At 42.1% G+C, this 21,342-nt stretch overlaps 1 protein-coding gene across 2 annotated transcripts in view; it reads left to right on the plus strand.

The window, feature by feature from the left end:
* The first annotated feature begins 280 nt into the window (after positions 1-280).
* The window catches only part of LOC112069852 (lysyl oxidase homolog 2B-like), a 50,039-nt gene continuing 28,977 nt past the window's right edge, over positions 281-21,342 (plus strand). Inside the window, exons 1-3 of one of the 2 annotated variants that reach the window (XM_024137230.2) lie at positions 281-446; positions 3,108-3,509; positions 3,884-4,059. In XM_024137230.2, coding sequence (XP_023992998.1) covers positions 3,149-3,509; positions 3,884-4,059 — 537 coding nt within the window. In that variant the 5' untranslated portion in view covers positions 281-446; positions 3,108-3,148. Of the gene's footprint in view, positions 447-3,107; positions 3,510-3,883; positions 4,060-7,270; positions 7,445-21,342 lie in introns of those variants that run through there. The other variant, XM_070438741.1, reaches the window with a different exon arrangement.

A 21,342-nucleotide genomic window follows, 5' to 3' on the forward strand; every position in this document is an offset into this window, starting at 1 on the left:
CATGTATACACTCAATTCATGACAAGGGTGTGCTTTTTGGTTCTGTGTGCCGAAATTACCAATGTGGCACAAAAGCAAGGTGGTTGTTGAGCTGCACCGGACCCTATTGACCTAGGATCATTTTTGCTGCCCTTCTGCGATGCTATCGCGTCCCCGGTGTTGCTCCAAATCCATAGGAATTCAGGCTATTCCAATTTCAGCGCTCGAGCCATCGATGAGGTCATTTCAGCAGTGGGCGTTACTGGGCAGTTGCACAAGGCGTAATTTGGTCGAAGGCGGTATTGAAATTGCATGTGGGAGTGAAAGTTTAGCGGAGTAAAACATCCGTAAGGCACATAGCAATCTTTCGGGAGTAAAGCGACGATTTTGGGACTTGGGCATGATATTAGACAGCCATCTATAGGCTTCAATAAAGGATCAAGAGGATTTTTAAAAAGTCGTCTGTGGTGAGAACTTTTTTCAAAGTATTTGGAAATAACTTGAAAAGTTTGTTAATGCAACAATTATTTAAGGATATTATTAGAAAAAATGTGTTTGACTTTTTGTCTTTGAGATTGTCATGTAAAATTAGGTGTTTATGCTTTATCCTTATATGCCACACCACATATAACCAAATGCAGTTTGATTTCACGTTGATCTGCTTGAACGGTATGTCTTATTTGTACCAAATTCTTATAGAAGTTTCTATTTGCCTGTAATACTGTAGGATATTACTGAGATGGAATTCACCGCAGTTTGTTTTATATGGTTCCCAAACAAGGATGATGTCATCATTGTGGGATCTCTGATATAAATTATGCCAGGTGTGGATAGTTGTGGGGTTTGTGATATGTTCAGCTTGCAATCATGAAGTCCACAAAAGCAAAACACATTTATCTCCTCCTGTAGTCTACTGCATCTAAACTGTAGTTGAAAACACTGTGCACCCTACAGCCAGGTGTGCTGTAGGGTGCATAGTGTTTTCAACTACAGTTTAGTGCTTCAATGACGATTAGTGCTTTCAATCTCTATAGCCTATAGTAGCTATGTAATTAGGTTGCAGAGAATGTTATATGGCTATATTGTGTATTATTACATGGATGTGCTCTTCTGTCATATACAGGTAATTGCCAAAATAAAGGAAACACTTGACTAAATGGATACATAGTATATTAAAAGCAGGTGCTTCCACACAGGTGTGGTTCCTGAGTTCTATCATGCTAATAGGGTCACATATAAAGATTGTTGCCCATTATTTTGTCTACCATGGCTAGAAGTAGAGATCTCAGTAACTTTGAAAGAGGGGTCTCAAAGGACCATAGGGGGTTTAAAGTGTGTGTGTGTGTGTGTGTGTGTGTGTGTGTGTGTGTGTGTGTGTGTGTGTGTGTGTGTGTGTGTGTGTGTGTGTGTGTGTGTGTGTGTGTGTGTGTGTTAGTCATCAGATCTCAACCCAATTGAACACGCCTGAGACAGCTTTTTCCACATCATTAAAACCCCAAATTATGGAATTTATCATGGAATAATGGTGTGGCATCCCTCCAATAGTTCCAGACACTTGTAGAATCTATACCAAGGCTGTTCTGGCAGCTTGTGGTGGCGCAACACCTTATCAAGACACTTTGGTGTTTCCTTTATTTTTGGCAGTTACCTGTAAAAGAAATGGCATGTGCCAGGAGTTCTCTGACTTGATTCTACTTTACTATCTTGTCCTAGAAGGAACAGTGAAATAACTATTGAAGTTGATGGTTTGGTAACACTTTCTATGAGCTGCATATGTATAATGCATTTATAGAGTTTTTGATCGCCAACCATGCATGATAAGACAGACTTCTTCTATCTAGAATGATCCAGTTCATTCTAAACAGTCTAACGGTCTGAGCAAGATATTAGGAAGGCTCTAACTCTTTGTTCTGACCTGACATCTTGACCCCGGAACCTCCTCCCTTTGACCCAGATGCCCTGCTATCCCTAGTCAGTGGTAGTTATGTGTCTAGCTGTCTCACGGTGAAACATGAGGAGAAAAGACAAGTATGCCATTCTTCTATGTCTCATCATGGAATTAGTGTCTTTCTTTTTTAAAAGCAGTAAAAGAAGCGTTCTAGATTGTTGATAGATGCTGATGTGTTGAGTTTCTCTGCCTGGACATATTGGTTTTTACTTAAGACCAAAGGGAGCCAGAGCTTCCTGAATACCTTGTTTGATTGGCTGTTGCCAGGAGACTTCTGTTTGATCCAAGAGGTCACCATTTCATGGGGTGGTCCATCTTATACTGTTGAATCTTTACCTTATATTTGCTCTAGGAACTTCTTTGTGATTCTGTACTGTCTGCGTTCCACTTTGAGACCCTAAATTAATCTTAGAGTGCTGAAGCAGAATTGAGTTTAAATGAAAGATTGCGGTTCATATATCCTATATTCCAGATCACATGTGTGGATCTTTATCTATGTGGTTTAAAGAAAACATCAGCCTGGGTATGACGCCTATGTGCCGTTGTGGGGAGATACACACCCTGTGGGCTTGATGCCAGCTGTTGGGCTTGATTTTGTAACATCTATGTTTTGTAACTTGTGTAACCAACTGCCACGTTACAGCGAGGGAAAAAGAAAGATGCTGGCAAATAGAAAGATCCAGCAGTTCAATGGCTCAGTGCTTTGTGTGAAATGTTTCAGCAGTCTTAAAAGGAGTTATGCTGTTTGATTAAAACCATCTGTCATACATATCTTTGAATGTAATTGATACTGGTTATAAGACCATAACTTGATTTAGACACTATTGCTCAGGTCTGAGGATAGGCGATGTGATCTACAGATGTACATTTGTGTGTTTAAATGCTCGTTGTTACTGACTCACAAGGCTCCAAAGGGCACCTCGGAGCAGGAGTCAGGACATGCTCTAAATCAGTGTTTTTCTCTGTAACTTCATGCCTCATGATGACATCATGCCACAACTCTGTTCCTCCACTTAATAGTGGCCTCAATCAGTGTCACTGTAATACTTTGAATGTAGGGTACTTCTTTAGCTGAATTCCAAACACCAGTCTCTCAGTAAAAAAACATATGACAAAGTAGCCAAATGATTTTTTTTTTTTTATGAGTAATGTACTTTTCCTACTCTCTACTCTCCCACAGATAATCTCTTCTGTCTACTGTCTGACTTGACAGACACCACCATGCTGGCCCCGTGGTCGCTCCCCTACTGCTTCACCATCCTGCTGGGCCTGTTAAAGCTGTGTCGGGCCCAGTATGAACAACTAGGCTACCCACACGGCTATCCACAGGGCTACCCAGAGCCAGAGCAGGAGCAGTACACTGCCCCGGAGCTGCCACCTGACACACCCAGGATACAGCTGCGTTTGGCGGGGGATAAGCGCAAGCACAACGAGGGGCGCGTGGAGGTTTTCTATGATGGCGAGTGGGGCACGGTCTGTGATGATGACTTCTCTATTCACTCTGCCCAGGTGGTGTGCAGGGAGTTGGGCTACCTGGAGGCCGTCTCCTGGTCTCCGTCCTCTAAATATGGGAAAGGAGAAGGTAAAATGTCTGCTATTACACTTCAACCCATTATGCATGTGTGTAATGATAAGGAAAAGGGGAAATAATTTACTCTATTTTCAGGGATGTTTTTTATTGGCCAATGTTAAGCAATTATCCCAGTGAAGCTTTTACAATACATTCTGACTCATCTTTCACCAAAATGAATAATCCACATCTATAGCAGAGATACGGTAGGGATAAGGGAGTGAGTGTACAACTCAGCAGCAGAATTACTGCCAGTGTCCAGTCACTTTGCCAAATTTGCTTGGCTGTTTGGCCTCGCTAGCTACCACTGGTCAGGTGAAAAAAGATTCCTCCCTACGGAGGTCTTGATGTCTCTACAATGTGTTGAGAATCCTGCTTTTTTTCAGGGCGCATCTGGTTTGACAATGTCCAGTGCACTGGGAAAGAGAAGACCCTGGCACTGTGCATGTCCAACGGGATCGGCGTCTCCGACTGCAAGCACACAGAGGACGTGGGCGTGGTGTGCAGCGATAAAAGGATTCCAGGATTTAAATTCATTAACACCATGGCCAATAATGTGGAGGTAAACAACCTGCCTACTACAAACCCACTACAAACCTACTACAAACCCACTACAAACCCACTACAAACCCATTTTTGATTTACATTTGGTTGAGTTGTCAACTAACGTGAAATCAATGTGAAATGAACCAAAAATGCCACGACGTCATTGGACTTAAGTTAAAAGTTGCGTGAAAAAAAATACAAAATTCTAGGACTAGGCTTAATCTGTGTCCAGGAAATGGCCCTGGAGAGGCTTTGGTTGACATTGTTGTTGACTGAGATTCTTGCACTGCAATGTTCCAGAACATTTGGCTCTTGACTCCTCATCCAAGAAGGCCCTCACAGCTGGTCTTTTTATTATTGAGCTGTTCTGTGCAGAGTGCAGACACACCTTTTGACATAAGTAGTACACGTGGCTTTCGAAAAAAGTGTCAAGCCAAAATCACAATGATGACTTCAAAGTACAGAAGCCCACAATACATTTTTCAGTGAAAGTGAGGCTACCAGAAACAAACTAACTAATCATACCTACTAACTCATACCTCATACCTACTGGGCTCCTAAAGGGTTCATTCAGCACCTCAGAGTGGTATGTCTTATTTAAGTGATAATGCCTGAGAAGCCTGTGTTTGGAGGATATATTGGCACTGGTGTTAAATACAGTTGAAGTCGAAAGTTTACATTCACTTAGGTTGGAGTCATTAAAAGTCGTTTTTCAACCACTCCAAAAATGTATTGTTAACAAACTATAGTTTTGGCAAGTCGGTTAGGACATCTACTTTGTGCAATTTTTCCAACAATTGTTTACAGACAGATTATTTCACTTATAATTCACTGTATTACAATTCCAGTGGGTCAGAGGTTCACATACACTAAGTTGACAGTGCCGTTAAACAGCTTGGAAAATTCCAGAAAAGGATGTCATGGCTTTAGAAGCTTCTTTTAGGCTAAGACCTCAGAAAAAAATTTGTAGACCTCCACATGTCTGGTTCATCTTCGGGAGCAATTTCCAAATGCCTGAAGGTACCACTTTCATCTGTACAAACAATAGTATGCAAGTATAAACACCATGGGACCACGCAGCCGCCATACCGCTCAGGAAGGAGACGCGTTCTGTCTCCTAGAGATGAACGTACTTTGGTGCGAAAAGGGCAAATCAATCCCAGAACAACAGCAAATGACCCTGTGAAGATGCTGGAGGAAACAGGTACAAAAGTATCTATATAGTAAAACAAGTCCTATATCAACATGACCTGAAAGGCCGCTCAGCAAGGAAGAAGCCAATGCTCGAAAACCACTATAAAAATGCCAGACTATGGTTGCAATTGCACATGGGGACAAAGATTGTACTTTTTGGAGAAATGTCCTCTGGTCTGAGGAAACAAAAATAGAACTGTTTGGCCATAATGACCATTGTTATGTTTAGAGGAAAAAGGGGGAGACTTGCAAGCCGAAAAACACCATCCCAACCGTGAAGCACGGGGGTGGCAGCATCATGTTGTGGGGGTTCTTTGCTGCAGGAGGGACTGGTGCACTTCACAAAATAGATGGCATCATGAGGGAGGAAAATTATGTGGATATATTGAAGCAGCATCTCAAGACATCAGTCAGGAAGTTAAAACTTGGTCGCAAATGGGTCTTCCAAATGGACAATGACCCCAAGCACACTTCCAAATTGTGGAATAATGGATTAAGGACAACAAAGTCAAGGTATTGGAGTGGCCATCACAAAGCCCTTACCTCAATCCTATAGAAAATTTGAGGGCAGAACTGAAAAAGTGTGTGTGAGCAAGGATGCCAACAAACCTGACTCAGTTACACCAGCTCTGTCAGGAGGAATGGGCCAAAATTCACCCAACTTATTCTGGGAAGCTTGTGGAAGGCTACCCGGAATGTTTGATCCAAGTTAAACAATTTAAAGGCAATGCTACCAAATACTAATTTAGTATATGTAAACTTCTGACCCACTGGGAATGTGATGAAAGAAATAAAAGCTGAAATAAATAATTCTCTCTACTATTATTCTGACATTTCACATTCTTAAAATAAGGTGGTGGTCCTCACTGACCTAAGACAGGGAATTGTTACTAGGAATAAATGTCAGGAAATGTGAAAAACTGAGTTTAAATGTATTTGGCTAAGGTGTATGTAAACTTCCGACTTCAACTGTATATATGCCTATATGTCCTTAAAACACCGTCTTCGAGGGCATTATCACTTCTATACCGGGTCAATCAAATCAAATCAAATTGTATTAGTCACGTGAAATGCTTACTTACTAGTATTTAACCGACAGTGCAGTTTCAAGAAATATGGATAAGATTAAGAGGTAAAAGTAACAAGTAATTAAAGAGGAGCAGTAAAAAATAACAATACAGGGGGATGCCGGTACAGAGTTAATGTGCGGGTGCACCGATTATTTGAGGTAGTATGTACATGTAGGTAGAGTTAATTAAAGTGACTATGCATAGATGACAACAGAGAATGGCAGTGGTGTGGAGAGGGGGGGCAGTCTATGTGAATAGTCTGAGTGGCCATTTGACTAGATGTTCAGGAGTCTTACTGCTTGGGGGTAGAAGCTGTTTAGAAGCCTCTTGGACCTAGACTTGGCGCTCCAGTACTGCTTGACGTGTGGTAGCAGAGAGAACAGTCTACGACTAGGGTGGCTGGAGTCTTGGACAATTTTCAGGGCCTTCCTCTGACACCGCCTGGTATAGAGGTCCTGGATGGCAGGAAGCTTGGTCCAAGTGATGTACTGGGCCGTTCGCACTACCCTTTGTAGTGCCTTGCGGACGGAGGCCAGGCAGTTGCCATACCAGGCAGTGATGCAACCTGTCAGGATGCTCTCGATGGTGCAGCTGTAGAACTTTTTGAGGATCTGAGGACCCATGCCAAATCTTTTCAGTCTCCTGAGGGGGAATAGGTTTTGTCCTGCCCGCTTCACAACTGTCTTGGTGTGCTTGGACCATGTTAGTTTGTTGGTGATGTGGACATCAAGTAACTTGAAGCTCTCAACCTGCTCCACTGCAGCCCCGTCGATGAGAATGGGGGCGTGCTCGGTCCTCTTTTTCCTGTAGTCCACAATCATCTCCTTTGTCTTGATCACGTTGAGGGAGAGGTTGTTGTCCTGGGACCACACGGCCAGGTCTCTGACCTCCTCCTTATAGGCTGTCTCGTTGTTGTCGGTGATCAGGCCTAACACTGTTGTGTCGTCTGCAAATTTAATGATGGTGTTGGAGGCGTGCCTGGCCGTGCAGACATGAGTGAACAGGGAGTACAGGATGGGGGCTGAGCACGCACCCCTGAGTGGCCCCTGTGTTGAAGATCAGCGTGGCGGATGTGTTGTTACCTACCCTTACCACCTTGGGGCAGCCCGTCAGGAAGTCCAGGATCCAGTTGCAGAGGTAGGTGTTTAGTCCCAGGATCCTTAGCTTATTGATGAGCTTCGATGGCACTATGGTGTTGAACGCTGAGGCTAGTCAATGAATAGCATTCTCACATAGGTGTTCCTTCTGTCCAGGTGGGAAAGGGCATTGTGGAGTGCAATAGAGATGGCATCATCTGTGGATCTGTTGGGTCGGTATGCAAATTGGAGTGGGTCTAGGGTTTCTGGGATGATGGTATTGATGTGAGCCATGACCAGCCTTTCAAAGCACATCATGGCTACAGACGTGAGTGCTACAGGTCGGTAGTCATTTAGGCAGGTTACCTTAGTGTTCTTGGGCACAGGCACTATGGTGGTCTGCTTAAAACATGTTGGTATTACAAACTTGGACAGGGAGAGGTTGAAAGCGTTAGTGAAGACACTTGCTAGTTGGTCAGCGCATGCTCGCAGTACACGTCCTGGTAATCCGTCTGGCCCTGCGGCCTTGTGAATGTTGACCTGTCTTATTCATAGGGCTGCAATCCCGCTACCGGGATCGATATGACAACAGCCAGTGAAAGTGCAGGGCGCCAAATTCAAACAACAGAAATCTCATAATTAAAATTCTTCAAACATATATGTGTCTTATATCATTTTAAAGGTAATCTTGTTGTTAATCCCACCAAAGTGTCCGATTTCAAATATGCTTTTCAGCGAAAGCACTACAAACGATTATGTTAGGTCACCACCAAACTACAATAAGCACAGCCATTTTTCCAGCGAAATATAGCAGTCACAAAAAGCAGAAATAGAGATAAAATTAATCACTAACCTTTGATTATCTTCATCAGATGACACTCATAGGACTTCATGTTACACAATACATGCATGTTTTGTTTGATAAAGTTCATATTTATATAAAAAAATCTGAGTTTACATTGGCGCGTTACATTCATTAGTTCCAAAAACATCAAGTGATTTTGCATAGCCACATCGTTTCAACAGAAATACTCATCATAAATGTAGATGATAATACAAGTTATACACATGTAATTATAGAAATACCTCTCCTTAATGCAACCGCTGTGTCAGATTTCAAAAAAACTTTACGGAAAAAGCAACCCATGCAATAATCTGAGACGGCGCTCAGAAATATATTAAAATTAGCCGCCATTTTGGAGTCAATAGAAACCAGAAAATACATGATAAATGTTTCCTTACCTTTGATGAACTTCATCAGAATGCAGTCCTAGGAATCCCAGGTCCACAATACATGCTTGATTTGTTCGATAATGTCCGTTATTTATGTCCAATTACCAACTTTGGTTAGCGCGTTTGGTAAACAAGTCACAAATCGCGTCCACTATAACGTGACGAAATGTCCAAAAGTTCCGTAACAGTCAGTAGAAACATGTCAAACGATGTACTGAATCAATCTTTAGAATTTTGTTAACATACATCTTGAATAACGTTCCATCCGGAGAATTAGATTGACTTCAGATGAGCGGTGGAACGGAGGTCCTCCTCATGTGAACGCGCATGGTGAAAGCATGGTCAGCTTGTGGCAGTGGTGACTAATTCCTGTCTCCTTCGGCCCCCCTTCACATTAGAGTCATCAGACAAAGTTCTATTGACTGTTGACATCTAGTGGAAGCCGTAGGAAGTGAAAACTCATCCATATGTTGCTGTAATTTCAATGAGATCTTGGTTAAAAATCTGCCACCCCCAGAAAAAATCCAAACAGGAAGTGGAACTTCTCAGGTTTTTGCCTGCCATATGAGTTCTGTTATACTCACAGACATAATTCAAACAGTTTTAGAAACTTCAGAGTGTTTTCTATCCAATACTAATAATAATATGCAAATATTAGCAACCATGACTGAGGAGCAGGCCGTTTGCTCTGGGCACCTCTGTGCACCTTTCATCCAAGCTACTCAATACTGCCCCTGCAGCCATAAGAAGTTATGGTCTTACTTACATCGGCTGCGGAGAGCGTGATCACACAGTCTTCCGGTACTGCTGGTGCTCTCATGCATGTTTCAGTGTTATTTGCCTCAAAGCGAGCATAGAAGTAGTTTAGCTCATCCGATAGGCTCGTGTCACTGGGCAACTCTCGGCTGTGCTTCCTTTTGTAGTCTGTAATGGTTTGCAGTTACCAACATATTTAGATAATGATTGACATATTTATTTTTATATATATTATTTTTATGAATTTATTCATACTGTTTCATCCTTTCTCAAGATATAGTCCTGAAACAAATCTAGGCTTGCTTCCCAACCAGCTGGTCGTTCGTTCTATTGGTTCGGTTGCCAGAGACGGGACCCAGTCGTTCAGTCTTTTTGTTCTGTATCAATGGACGTTCTAAATGTTCCATTGCCATCTGTCTGGCAACGTTAATATCCCTTGCTTGCTAGGTAGCCAACTATGGCTGACTTACAGTCACGTCAAACAGTGCAGCCGGAATAACAACAGGAGCTGCATTTGTTTAAGCTGTTTTCTAGTGACATTTATTTGGATACATCCATAACAATGAGATATTGAGGCACGATTTCACCTGGCATAGAAATGTGCTCTCTCGTCAGGACACTGTTTTTCAGTGGATCTAGCTAACAACACAGCTAACACAATCACTTCAAACTGAAGTTGGAAAGACTGCAAACTAGCCGGACTTTCGTTTTTACCTTTTTTCAATTGACATTTCTTTGTATATATCCATAAAAATTATGCCAGCTGATTCATAATTTCGACTGGCTGAGAAACTCTGCCTGCCTCTCTCCCTCGTCACGACTCCCGACCCCTACAAGTTCATTCCTATGGGACAGTTGGAGATCGAATTTGAGTATTGAAACAATGTTGCAAATGTCGGACAGACAGACAGCAAGGTTTATACAAATCTCCACTGTTGAAAACTAAATGTTAGTCTAAAAGAAATGGGAGATAATGTTTAGGTGCTTTTTATAGTGGAGATGAAGTTTATAACTTCCCTGCCTGGGCTGATGAGACAGTGGATTGCGCAGTCAGATGGAACAGTGTAAAAAGGGCATTATAATGTCATAGATTTAGCCGTTGGTAACTTGTGGAATAGACACTAGCTGGAATGCACTTTTAACCAATCAGCATTCAGGATTACACCTACCCTTTGTATAAATGCCTGCAGCTAATTGCCACCAAAGGCAGAGTGTTATGTGTTGTTCCGCTCACTCACTGCAGGCCCTCAAGAGTTCACATTCCAATTTTATGAGTTAGTGCAGAACAGCACTCTCCAGGAGAGTCAGCTCAAATTATGTCTCGATTTGACTCCAGCGATGACTGACACCTCCAAATTCAAGGTTTACATGTATCCCTCTGGTGGTCGAGTTGACCTATTTTAAGAAATTACATTGGTTTGTGGAGAAAAAGTTTGATAGGCTGCTGAGGAATTTGTTACAGGAAATAATCACTGCCCCCTTGTGAGGTTAACTTAGGGCTAACGTGTGCCAGCTTATCTGATGGGACCAACTACAATGTAGCATTTTATCACGTGACACTATGTCAATGATATTAATTGGCTGATTCCTAAACTTAACCTTGAACTGAAACTTTTTTAGTTTCCGCAAGTATGGCCCCACCAGGACTGGGTGTTTCAGGGTGATTCTGGGTTACTTGGTTGACAGCCCACACCAGAGGTGCAACTTTCACTGGGGACAGGGGGAACATTCTTAAATTGCAATTTTGTCCCTGCCCCGTTTTTCATTGGAATGTGATAAATAACGAGGCAACGGTGTGCTTTAGGACCATGCGGACGCCTCCGAGTGGTCGGGTAGACTGTTTGGAGTGTTTATCCAAATGGATAAAAAAAAAAAAGATATATACACAGTACCAGTCAAACGTTTGGACACCTATTTTTACTATTTTCTACATTGTGTCAAATTATATTTTACATTTTAGATTCGTCAAAGTAGCCACCCTTTGCCTTGATGACAGCTTTGCACACGTTTGACATTCTCTCAACCAGCTTCACCTGGAATGCTTTTCTCACAGTCTTGAAGCAGTTCCCACATATGCTGAGCACTTGTTGGCTGCTTTTCCTTCACTCTGCTGTCCAACTCATACCAAACCATCTCAATTGGGTTGAGGTCGAGGGATTGTGGAGGCCAGGTCATCTGATGCAGCACTCCATCACTCTCCTTCTTGGTCAAATAGCCATTACACAGCCTGGAGGTATGTTGGGTCATTGTCCAGTTGAAAAACAAATGATCCTCCCACTAAGTCCAAACCAGATGGGATGGCGTATTGCTGCAGCGTAATGCTGTGGTAGCAATGCTGGTTAAGTGTGCTTTGAATTCTAAATAAATCACAGACAGTGTCAGCAACAAAGCACCATCACACCTCCTCCTCCATGCTTCACGGTGGGAACCACACATGCGGAGATCATCCATTCACCTACTCCGCGTTTCACAAAGACGCTGCGGGTAGAAGCAAAAATCTCAAACTTGGACTCATCAGACCAAAGGACAGATTTCCACTGGTCTAATATCAGTTGCTTGTGTTTCTTGGCCCAAGCAAGTCTCTTCTTCTTATTGGTGTCCTTAAGTAATGGTTTCTTTGCAGCAATTAAACCATGAAGGCTTGATTCACGCAGTCTCCTCTGAACAGTTGATCTTGAGATGTGTCTGTTACTCGAACTCTGTGAAGCATTTATTTGGGCTTCAATTTCTGATGCTGGTAACTCTAATGAACTTATCCTCTGTATCAGAGTGAACTCTGGGTCTTCCTTTCCTGTGGTTGTCCTCATGTGAGCCAGTTTCATCATAGCGCTGGATGGTTCTTGCGACTGCACTTGAAGAATCTTTAAAAGTTCTTGAAATGTTCCGTATTGACTGACCTTCATATCTTCAAGTAATTATGCACTATCATTAATCTTTGCATATTTGAGTTGTTCTTGGCATAATATGGACTTGGTCATTTACCAAATAGGGCTATCTTCCGTTTACCAACCCTACCTTGTCGCAAGACGACTGATTGGCTCAAACGCATTAAGAAGGAAAGAAATTCTACAAATTAACAAGGCACATCTGTTAATTGAAATGCATTCCAGGTGTCTACCTCATGAAGATGGTTGAGAGAATGCCAAGAGTGTGCAAAGCTGTCATCAAGGCAAAGGGGTGGCTACTTTGATGAATCTCAAAAACAAAATTAAGACTTTTTTTTTGACTTTTTTGGTTTTTAAGACTTTTTTGGTTCCTACATGATTCCATATGTGTTATTTCATAGTTTTGATGTCTTCACTATTATTCTACTATGTATAAAATAGTAAAAATATAGAAAAAACGTTGAATGAGTAGGTGTGTCCAAACTTTTGATTGGTACTGTATATATATATTTATACACTGCTCAAAAAAATAAAGGGAACACTTAAACAACACAATGTAACTCCAAGTCAATCACACTTCTATGAAATCAAACTGTCCACTTAGGAAGCAACACTGATTGACAATAGATTTCACATGCTGTTGTGCAAATGGAATAGACAAAAGGTGGAAATTATAGGCAATTAGCAAGACACCTCCAAAAAAGGAGTGATTCTGCAGGTGGTGACCACAGACCACTTCTCAGTTCCTATGCTTCCTGGCTGATGTTTTGGTCACTTTTGAATGCTGGCGGTGCTCTCACTCTAGTGGTAGCATGAGACGGAGTCTACAACCCACACAAGTGGCTCAGGTAGTGCAGTTCATCCAGGATGGCACATCAATGCGAGCTGTGGCAAAAAGGTTTGCTGTGTCTGTCAGCGTAGGCCCTGTCTCTTATACACATCTAGATGTGTATAAGAGACAGGACCGCTACCTCCGCCTTTGTGCAAGGAGGTGCACTGCCAGAGCCCTGCAAAATGACCTCCAGCAGGCCACAAATGTGCATATGTCAGCATATGGTCTCACAAGGGGTCTGAGGATCTCATCTCGGTACCTAACGGCAGTCAGGCTACCTCTGGCGAGCACATGGAGGGCTGTGCGGCCCCACAAAGAAATGCCACCCCACACCATGACTGACCCACCGCCAAACCGGTCATGCTGGAGGATGTTGCAGGCAGCAGAACATTCTCCACGGCGTCTCCAGACTCTGTCACGTCTGTCACATGTGCTCATGTGCTCAGTGTGAACCTGCTTTCATCTGTGAAGAGCACAGGGCGCCAGTGGCGAATTTGCCAATCTTGGTGTTCTCTGGCAAATGCCAAACGTCCTGCACGGTGCTGGGCTGTAAGCACAACCCCCACCTGTGGACGTCGGGCCCTCATACCACCCTCATGGAGTCTGTTTCTGACCGTTTGAGCAGACACATGCACATTTGTGGCCTGCTGGAGGTCATTTTGCAGGGCTCTGGCAGTGCACCTCCTTGCACAAAGGCGGAGGTAGCGGTCCTGCTGCTGGGTTGTTGCCCTCCTACGGCCTCCTCCACGTCTCCTGATGTACTGGCCTGTCTCCTGGTAGCGCCTCCATGCTCTGGACACTACGCTGACAGACACAGCAAACCTTTTTGCCACAGCTCGTGGCCATCCTGGATGTGCCATCCTGGATGAACTGCACTACCTGAGCCACTTGTGTGGGTTGTAGACTCCGTCTCATACTACCACTAGAGTGAGAGCACCGCCAGGATTCAAAAGTGACCAAAACATCAGCCAGGAAGCATAGGAACTGAGAAGTTGTCTGTGGTCACCACCTGCAGAATCACTACTTTTTTGGGGGTGTCTTGCTAATTGCCTATAATTTCCACCTTTTGTCTATTCCATTTGCACAACAGCATGTGAAATTTATTGTCAATCAGTGTTGCTTCCTAAGTGGACAGTTTGATTTCACAGAAGTGTGATTGACTTGGAGTTACATTGTGTTGTTTAAGTGTTCCCTTTATTTTTTTGAGCAGTGTATATTATGTCCCCCACACTTCTAAAACCAAAGTTGCGCCCCTTGCCCACACCATAGCTGAACATCCTCAATTACATCCTCAATAAGGACTTTTCTTTTCAGAGAAGTGACCGTACACAGTTTACAAGTTTGAGTCAAATTCCAATGCTATTCAACTCCTGTAATGGGACAAGATGAGGAAGAATGGCTCCAGTTCACTTCCTCTGGTGAGGTTTATAAAGACAAAAGGTAGAGATTATAATGCTCCAAAGAGCTGCGCTGTAGAGGTCCAGACATCTGGAGTCCGCCTTCAGCCCTTTGTGATGTCTCAAGCTGTGATATTCACTGAGAGAATATCAGGCTCATCTTTTCCATTCACTGAGATGTGGGGCACGCCGGGTTAGCTCCACACAGAAGCAATGTAAAACACAGCCAGGCTGAGGCAAAGCCCTCCACACACACGTTATGTTCCAAATGACACCCTATTCCCTATGTAGTGCACTATTTTTGACCAGTTCTCATAGGGTTCTGATAAAAAGTAGTGCACTGAGTATTGAATAGGCTGACATTTGAGCGCAGGCACAGACTTAATGGAGACTTCACTTTAACTTATCATCTGGAAACAGTCATTTGATGGTGGTGGTGACTCACAGCTTCAGATTGAGGTTACACTTGGTTTTATCCCAAATCGCACCCTATTGCCTTTATAGTGCACTACTTTTGATCAGGGCCCATCAAAAGTAGTGTCATATAGAGGGAATAGGGTGCCACTTGGGACGGACACTGTATAATGTTAGGCATGACGACAGACTAGTGTGATACTGTGGTGGGGGGTGATGAGAGGTATGGGGACTCAAAGTAGGTGCTTGGGGTGAGAACATTTCTGCCTACATTTTAGAGACATTTTAGAGACTGTTTCCCTTTCATTGTGGGACACTTGCGATGACTTCAGGGTAATTGCTGGCCAGTCGACCACAAAGGAACCACAAAGGAAATGTTTCAAAGACTTAGGACTTATTGTTGAAACCTGAAGCTTGCATGCATGTGTCACCTACCTTTGGCTTCTTAGAACATTTTTGACCGATTCCCCTGTGAATACCTTGTTGTTAGTACACTTGCATTCTTTCTAAGTTTCTGTTTCAAGTAACCAAGGTTAACTATAACTCTGGAAAATACCCATAGCATTTGAACTGAGCAAGAATTTTCTTTGTGGGCCGTGCAGTTTATAGGTTTGTATGGATTGCAGTTTTAGTGGCATTGTGTCTCAGTCATCTGCACTTTAAAACAACAGTAAAGGACATCCAGTGCTCTTCTGAGAAGTTACCGTGTGCTTTCCATTAAGACTGTTATTATATAAATATAAATGTTCTGTTCCTCATGTGTTTATCACACACACATTCTTTTCAGTCATGTCCTTAAGGTTGTTTGGCATAGAGCATCTTAAGATTAGTGCCCAGAGTTTTTCCTAGTTAGGTCATGAAAAGGTCAGGAGCAACATCTTGCCCTCTCTATTATCCTTAGTAATATCCTCCCACATCATTTCAGCTTGTAAATAGAGGTGGCTGTATAGACATGATTTAGAAGTGAGGTTTGTGTGGTTGTCTGACCTGTGATCAAGCACATGCATTCGGGTACATTCTGCTCTAACCAACTTTCAACATTGAGCATTCCTCAGTGTTTATGCAGGTCATTCTTGGCTAACCAGCGAGCAGCTTTTATCAATGCAGACTTTATGTAGACACCAATGTGTTCCATTGCAGGAGAATTTCAGGAGGAAATATTTGAGATTTATTAATCTCTCTGCATCCTCGGTGAGGAACAAACAGCATACTGTGGGCTCTTAGAAATGATACAGAACACATCTTGAAATAAGTTTATTCTTTGGTTCAAATTTGTGGACTCAATATTGAACATCTGTTGTTGAAACATCCATGTAAATACATCACCATAAAGGTGGTTCATTGAGGTTTATTAAAGTGATATAAAGTAAAGTAAGGTTTAATGGTGCTTCATCATAAAGGACTGGGGCACAGTACTCTTTTTTTGAAAAGTTTAGATGAAAAGATCTTTACTGTAGTTAGTTGATTTATGTGATAACACACCTTGAAACAAAGCCTTGCCCAACTTTGATGTATGTACCTTCATTAGTTTTCACTCTTTTGTTTTGGAGGAATGTCCTATCATCCTGTTATATGAGCTGGGGCTGGGAAACTGGGAGTCTAGGGGGAGGCAGGGGTACTGTGCCAGAGCAGGTCTCTCCCCTTGTCTCTGGCTTTAAGTCTGTCTGTCTGTCGGTCTCTCTCTTTTTCTTTCACTGTCTCTCTCTCTCTCTCTCTCTCACACACACACACACACACACACACACACACACACACACACACACACACACACACACACACACATTATTTTATCTTCCTCCTCTCAGTTTTTCCCCTTAGGCTTATAGATGGAATCCGCTGTAGAGGGAAATAGCGCCACTGGCCGCCCCACCACAGTTGTTATTGTTTTTGTTGCCAAGCGTCACACAGCATGGTACATACTGCGCTTTTCTATCATGCGTGCAATGATGTCAGAGCGGAAAACTTCTGTGTTGTAAAATCGCAAATGGACGTGACTGCTTCACCATTAAGCATTCCAGCTTTAAGGTCAAACCATCCATGTTCTCCTCTATACTCTAGCCTTGTCATCATAGTCGGGTTCTATAAAGTGCAATGTAAAGCCTAATGGGAAAGGCACCATGAACTTGACTAATGTGGGGTTGAAAAAGTAATTTGATTTAATTTGAACAATTTAATTAACTTCTCACATAACTGATAGATTGTTTTCTGGTCATGTCACAACTGCAGATATAAGTCCACACCCTGCAGGGGACTACATTCCTACATTATAACTCAACTGAATAGCATGTTTATTTTACCCTCCTGAAATACAGATTATATTATAAAGCACTCAGTCTCTAACAACGCGTTGCTAGGGAAATCAAGCCTCGGCAGAAGTGGTTTTTACAGTCATTGTGTGAGTTGGTGCCAGTTTGGCACAAACCATGAACTTCTGTGTCTCTAATTTATACATGCCACAGAATGATAGTTAGGGAGATTTTCTGCCGAGTTAAACTAGTTTTTCCGAAACTTAAATTCAACTAAAAAGAATAATAGCCTTCTTTCTTTTAATAGACAAATACGTTAAACTGTAGTTTTTCAGGATTTGTGAAGGTGTTGTGGAACATCTGTATCCACTTTGTCAAAAGGCTCTTTTAATGGCTTCTAAAGAGCAGAAACAAGTGGAACAGAGACATGAGGTACATGACATCATTCACTGCCACACTATAAACACTGTTTCAGGAAAGAGATAATCATCCATTTGTGTTGTGGCTCAAATAATTATCAGCACCCAAACAGTGCTGGCCTGGTGAGCACAGCACATGTGATATCGAAACACAAGCTCAGGGAGGGAGTGGTCACTCTGTGGCAAACATGATATCAACAAACATCTCAGCAAACTTTATCCCAGGAAGTAACTTCTGCAAAATATTGTTGTGATGTTCTAGAAATGATTAGGTACAGACGCCAGTTCAATGACTATTTTTATTTGATTTACATTTGGTTGAGTGAGTTGTCAACTAACGTGAATTTAATATGAAATCAACAAAAAAATTGACAATGACAATGGATTTAGTTTAAAAGTTGTGTGAAAAAATAACGATGATGACTTTTTGCAAATCCAATCAGTTTTCCACGTTGTTTCAACGTCAGCACATTTCATATTTTTTTTTAAATGAGGTGAAAACAACGTTGATGATACATCCATTTTTCCCCCATTGGTTTGTTCTCTCACTTGGAATTTCTATGTAACCCAGTTTGACTACTAGGATCTATGGGGATTTCTGTTAGAAGTGAATGTAGTTCATGATTTCTATTGGAACCATATGCTGTAGGCTCCGTGGGCGTTGTTATTGCTGGCATTAGTACTGTGTTCTAGTAGAGGTTTGAGGTCACATTCTGGCCTGAGATGATGAGAAGTATGTTCATTAAAGTCGACACACTAAGTCACACCATTGTCAAATGCTCCAAGCTGGCATCCACGTCATAAAGAGTATTGCGCCTGAGTACTGTCAGTGCAAGTGACACTTGAAATATGACTTATGCATTTATTTTTAGTCATGTTTCATTGCAATGTCTTCTTGGTTTCAGCTGGTTTTGATATACATATTTTTGTTAATTTCTCAAGGGTAGCATCATTTGTTCATTTTAGAACTAATTCCCAGAACTCACTTTCTAGTGTATGATTCTGGGAATGGACTATTGTAGCCTACATAATAAACCTCACACATACGGAATCATGAATGTTAGCCATTGTGGGGATATTTTTGCTTTCCAGCTGGACCATGGCAGATTCTTCAGTCCTGTGGTCTATACATAGATAGCTCATTGTTTGACATCAGAAAATACGTTGACAGGCTCAACTTCAAATACAAGCCCGGAGGGTAAGAATGACCCACTGACTCCGGTCTCATTCCAAGGGACCTCTTTTAACTTGTTTAGCTGAATGACATAATCTCTTCACCTACCAATAGTAGGCCTACAAATGCACTGCATTGACTTCATGGAGTAGTCAGGGGCAGAAAGGTTATATTTTATGGACATAAACGTGTAGATATTCCTGTCTCATTAACATTCAAATTAAACATCAGTATATAGATATATAGCCATCATGGATGACCTAATTGATTCTGGATGACAGCAACAATGACGTAATGCTGTTCCACTGTCTCAGTGTTTTCCATAAGAAGGTATCGGTTTACCACTTGTACCTATGTCTCCTTCTGGAGAAGTGGTCTCAGAGTGATTCAGGGCTTAGTTGAGACAGACAGAGGGCCCACCAGCTTCCTCTCCTCTGCTTCTCTCTCTACCTCCTCAAAGATGCATCCCACTAATGGCTTTTCCATCTTCTGCACCTTCCTCCCCCTGCTGCCAATTTCTGGAAACCCCTTCCCCAGAGTGCATAGAAACAAGCCACATATGTTAGAAGTATCTCACCGGCTGCTGCTGTGTTTCTACTTTTCTACCACACCACCGTTGCAATCAACAGACATTTATTTTCTAGTCATTTGAACTAGGCATCGATGCACGTGTAGTCCTGAACTCTAAACAGGAAATAAATAATTAGAAAGGGTTGGATGCCAAGTGGAAAGGAGGGAATGGGGAGGTTGGTTTGCCATGTGAATTTAAGTTGGTGAAACAAGTTCACTCCTCTATTTCACATTAAAAGGGGGGTTTTCAGAATAATATTTTGAATACTGACTGGGTTCTTTCTGTATAAGTCTTTTAGGTTTAACTACAGCAGAGTGACTATTTCATCTGTACAAGTACATCATGTACAGTGGCTTGAGAAAGTATTCACCCCCCTTGGCATTTTTCCTATTTTGTTGCCTTACAACCTGGAATTAATATAGATTTTTGGGGGGTTTGTATCATTTGATTTACACAACATGCCTAGCAATTTGAAGATGCAAAATAGTTTTWATTGTGAAACAAACAAGACATAAGACAAAAAAACAGAAAACGTGAGCGTGCATAACTATTCACCCCCCTAAAGTCAATACTTTGTAGAGCCACCTTTTGCAGCAATTACAACTGGAAGTCTCTTGGGGTATGCCTCTATAATCTTGGCACATCTAGCCACTGGGATTTTTGCCCATTCTTCAAGGAAAAACTGCTCCAGTTTCTTCAAGTTGGATGGTTTCCGCTGGTGTACAGCAATCTTTAAGTCATACCACAGATTCTCAATTGGATTGAGGTCTGGGCTTTGACTAGGCCATTCCAAGACATTTAAATGTGTCCCCTTAAACCCCTCGAGTGTTGCTTTAGTAGTATGCTTAGGGTCATTGTCCTGCTGGAAGGTGAACCACTGTACCAGTCTCAAATCTCTGGAAGACTGAAACAGGTTTCCCTCAAGAATTTCCCTGTATTTAGTGCCATCCATCATTCCTTCAATTCTGACCAGTTTCCCAGTCCCTGCCGATGAAAAACATTCCCACAGCATGATGCTACCACCACCATGCTTTACTGTGGGGATGGTGTTCTCGGGGGGATGAGAGGTGTTGGGTTTGCGCCAGACATAGCGTTTTCCTTGATGGCCAAAACGCTACATTTTAGTCTCATCTGACCAGAGTACCTTCTTCCATATGTTGGTCAGTCTCCCAAATGCCTTTTGGCGAACACCAAACGTGTTTGATWATTTTTTTCTTTAACTTCCAGTGAAATTGCAGAGCGCGATATTCAAACTACAGAATTATAAATATTTAACTTTCATAAAATCACAAGTGTAATACATCAGAATAAAGCTTAACTTCTTGTTAATCCAGCCGCTGTGTCAGATTTCAAAATGTCTTTATAGCGAAAGCACACCATGCGAATATCTGAGGACAGCGCCCCGCATACAAAAGCATGAAAAACATATTTAAACCAGGCCGGTGTGCAACGAAAGTCAAAAATAGCGATATAATAAATGCCTTACCTTTGATGATCTTCTTCTTTTGGCAGTCCAAAAGGTCCCAGATACATCAGAAATGGTCCTTTTGTTCAATAATGTCCTTCTTTATATCCATAAAAACTCAGTTTAGCTGGTGCGCTTCAGTCAATAATCCACCCAGTTTCCCTCCATCAAAATGCATACAAAATGAATCCAAAACGTTACTAATAAACTTTTCCAAACAAGTCAAACAATGTTGATAATCAAACCTTAGGTACCCTAATACGTAAATAAACGATAAAATTTAAGACGGAGAATCGTTATTGTCTTTACCGGAGAAAAATACCAAAGAACGCGCTCTCTTCCACGCGCTTGGAAACACTACAGCCAAAATGAGAGCCATCTAGAAAAATGACAATTTCTGGCTCATTTTTCCTAAAACCAGCATGAAACTATTTCTAAAGACTGTTGACATCTAGTGGAAGCCCTAGGAACTGCAATCTGGGAGGGTTTTGCCTTATAATAAAAGTGACAGCCATTGAAAACAGTGGTAGGCTGAATTCTTTTTTGGGGGGGTGGTTTGTCCTCGGG

The sequence above is a fragment of the Salvelinus sp. IW2-2015 genome, unplaced genomic scaffold (genome assembly GCF_002910315.2).
Source record: "Salvelinus sp. IW2-2015 unplaced genomic scaffold, ASM291031v2 Un_scaffold1133, whole genome shotgun sequence".
Taxonomy (NCBI): Eukaryota; Metazoa; Chordata; class Actinopteri; order Salmoniformes; family Salmonidae; genus Salvelinus; species Salvelinus sp. IW2-2015.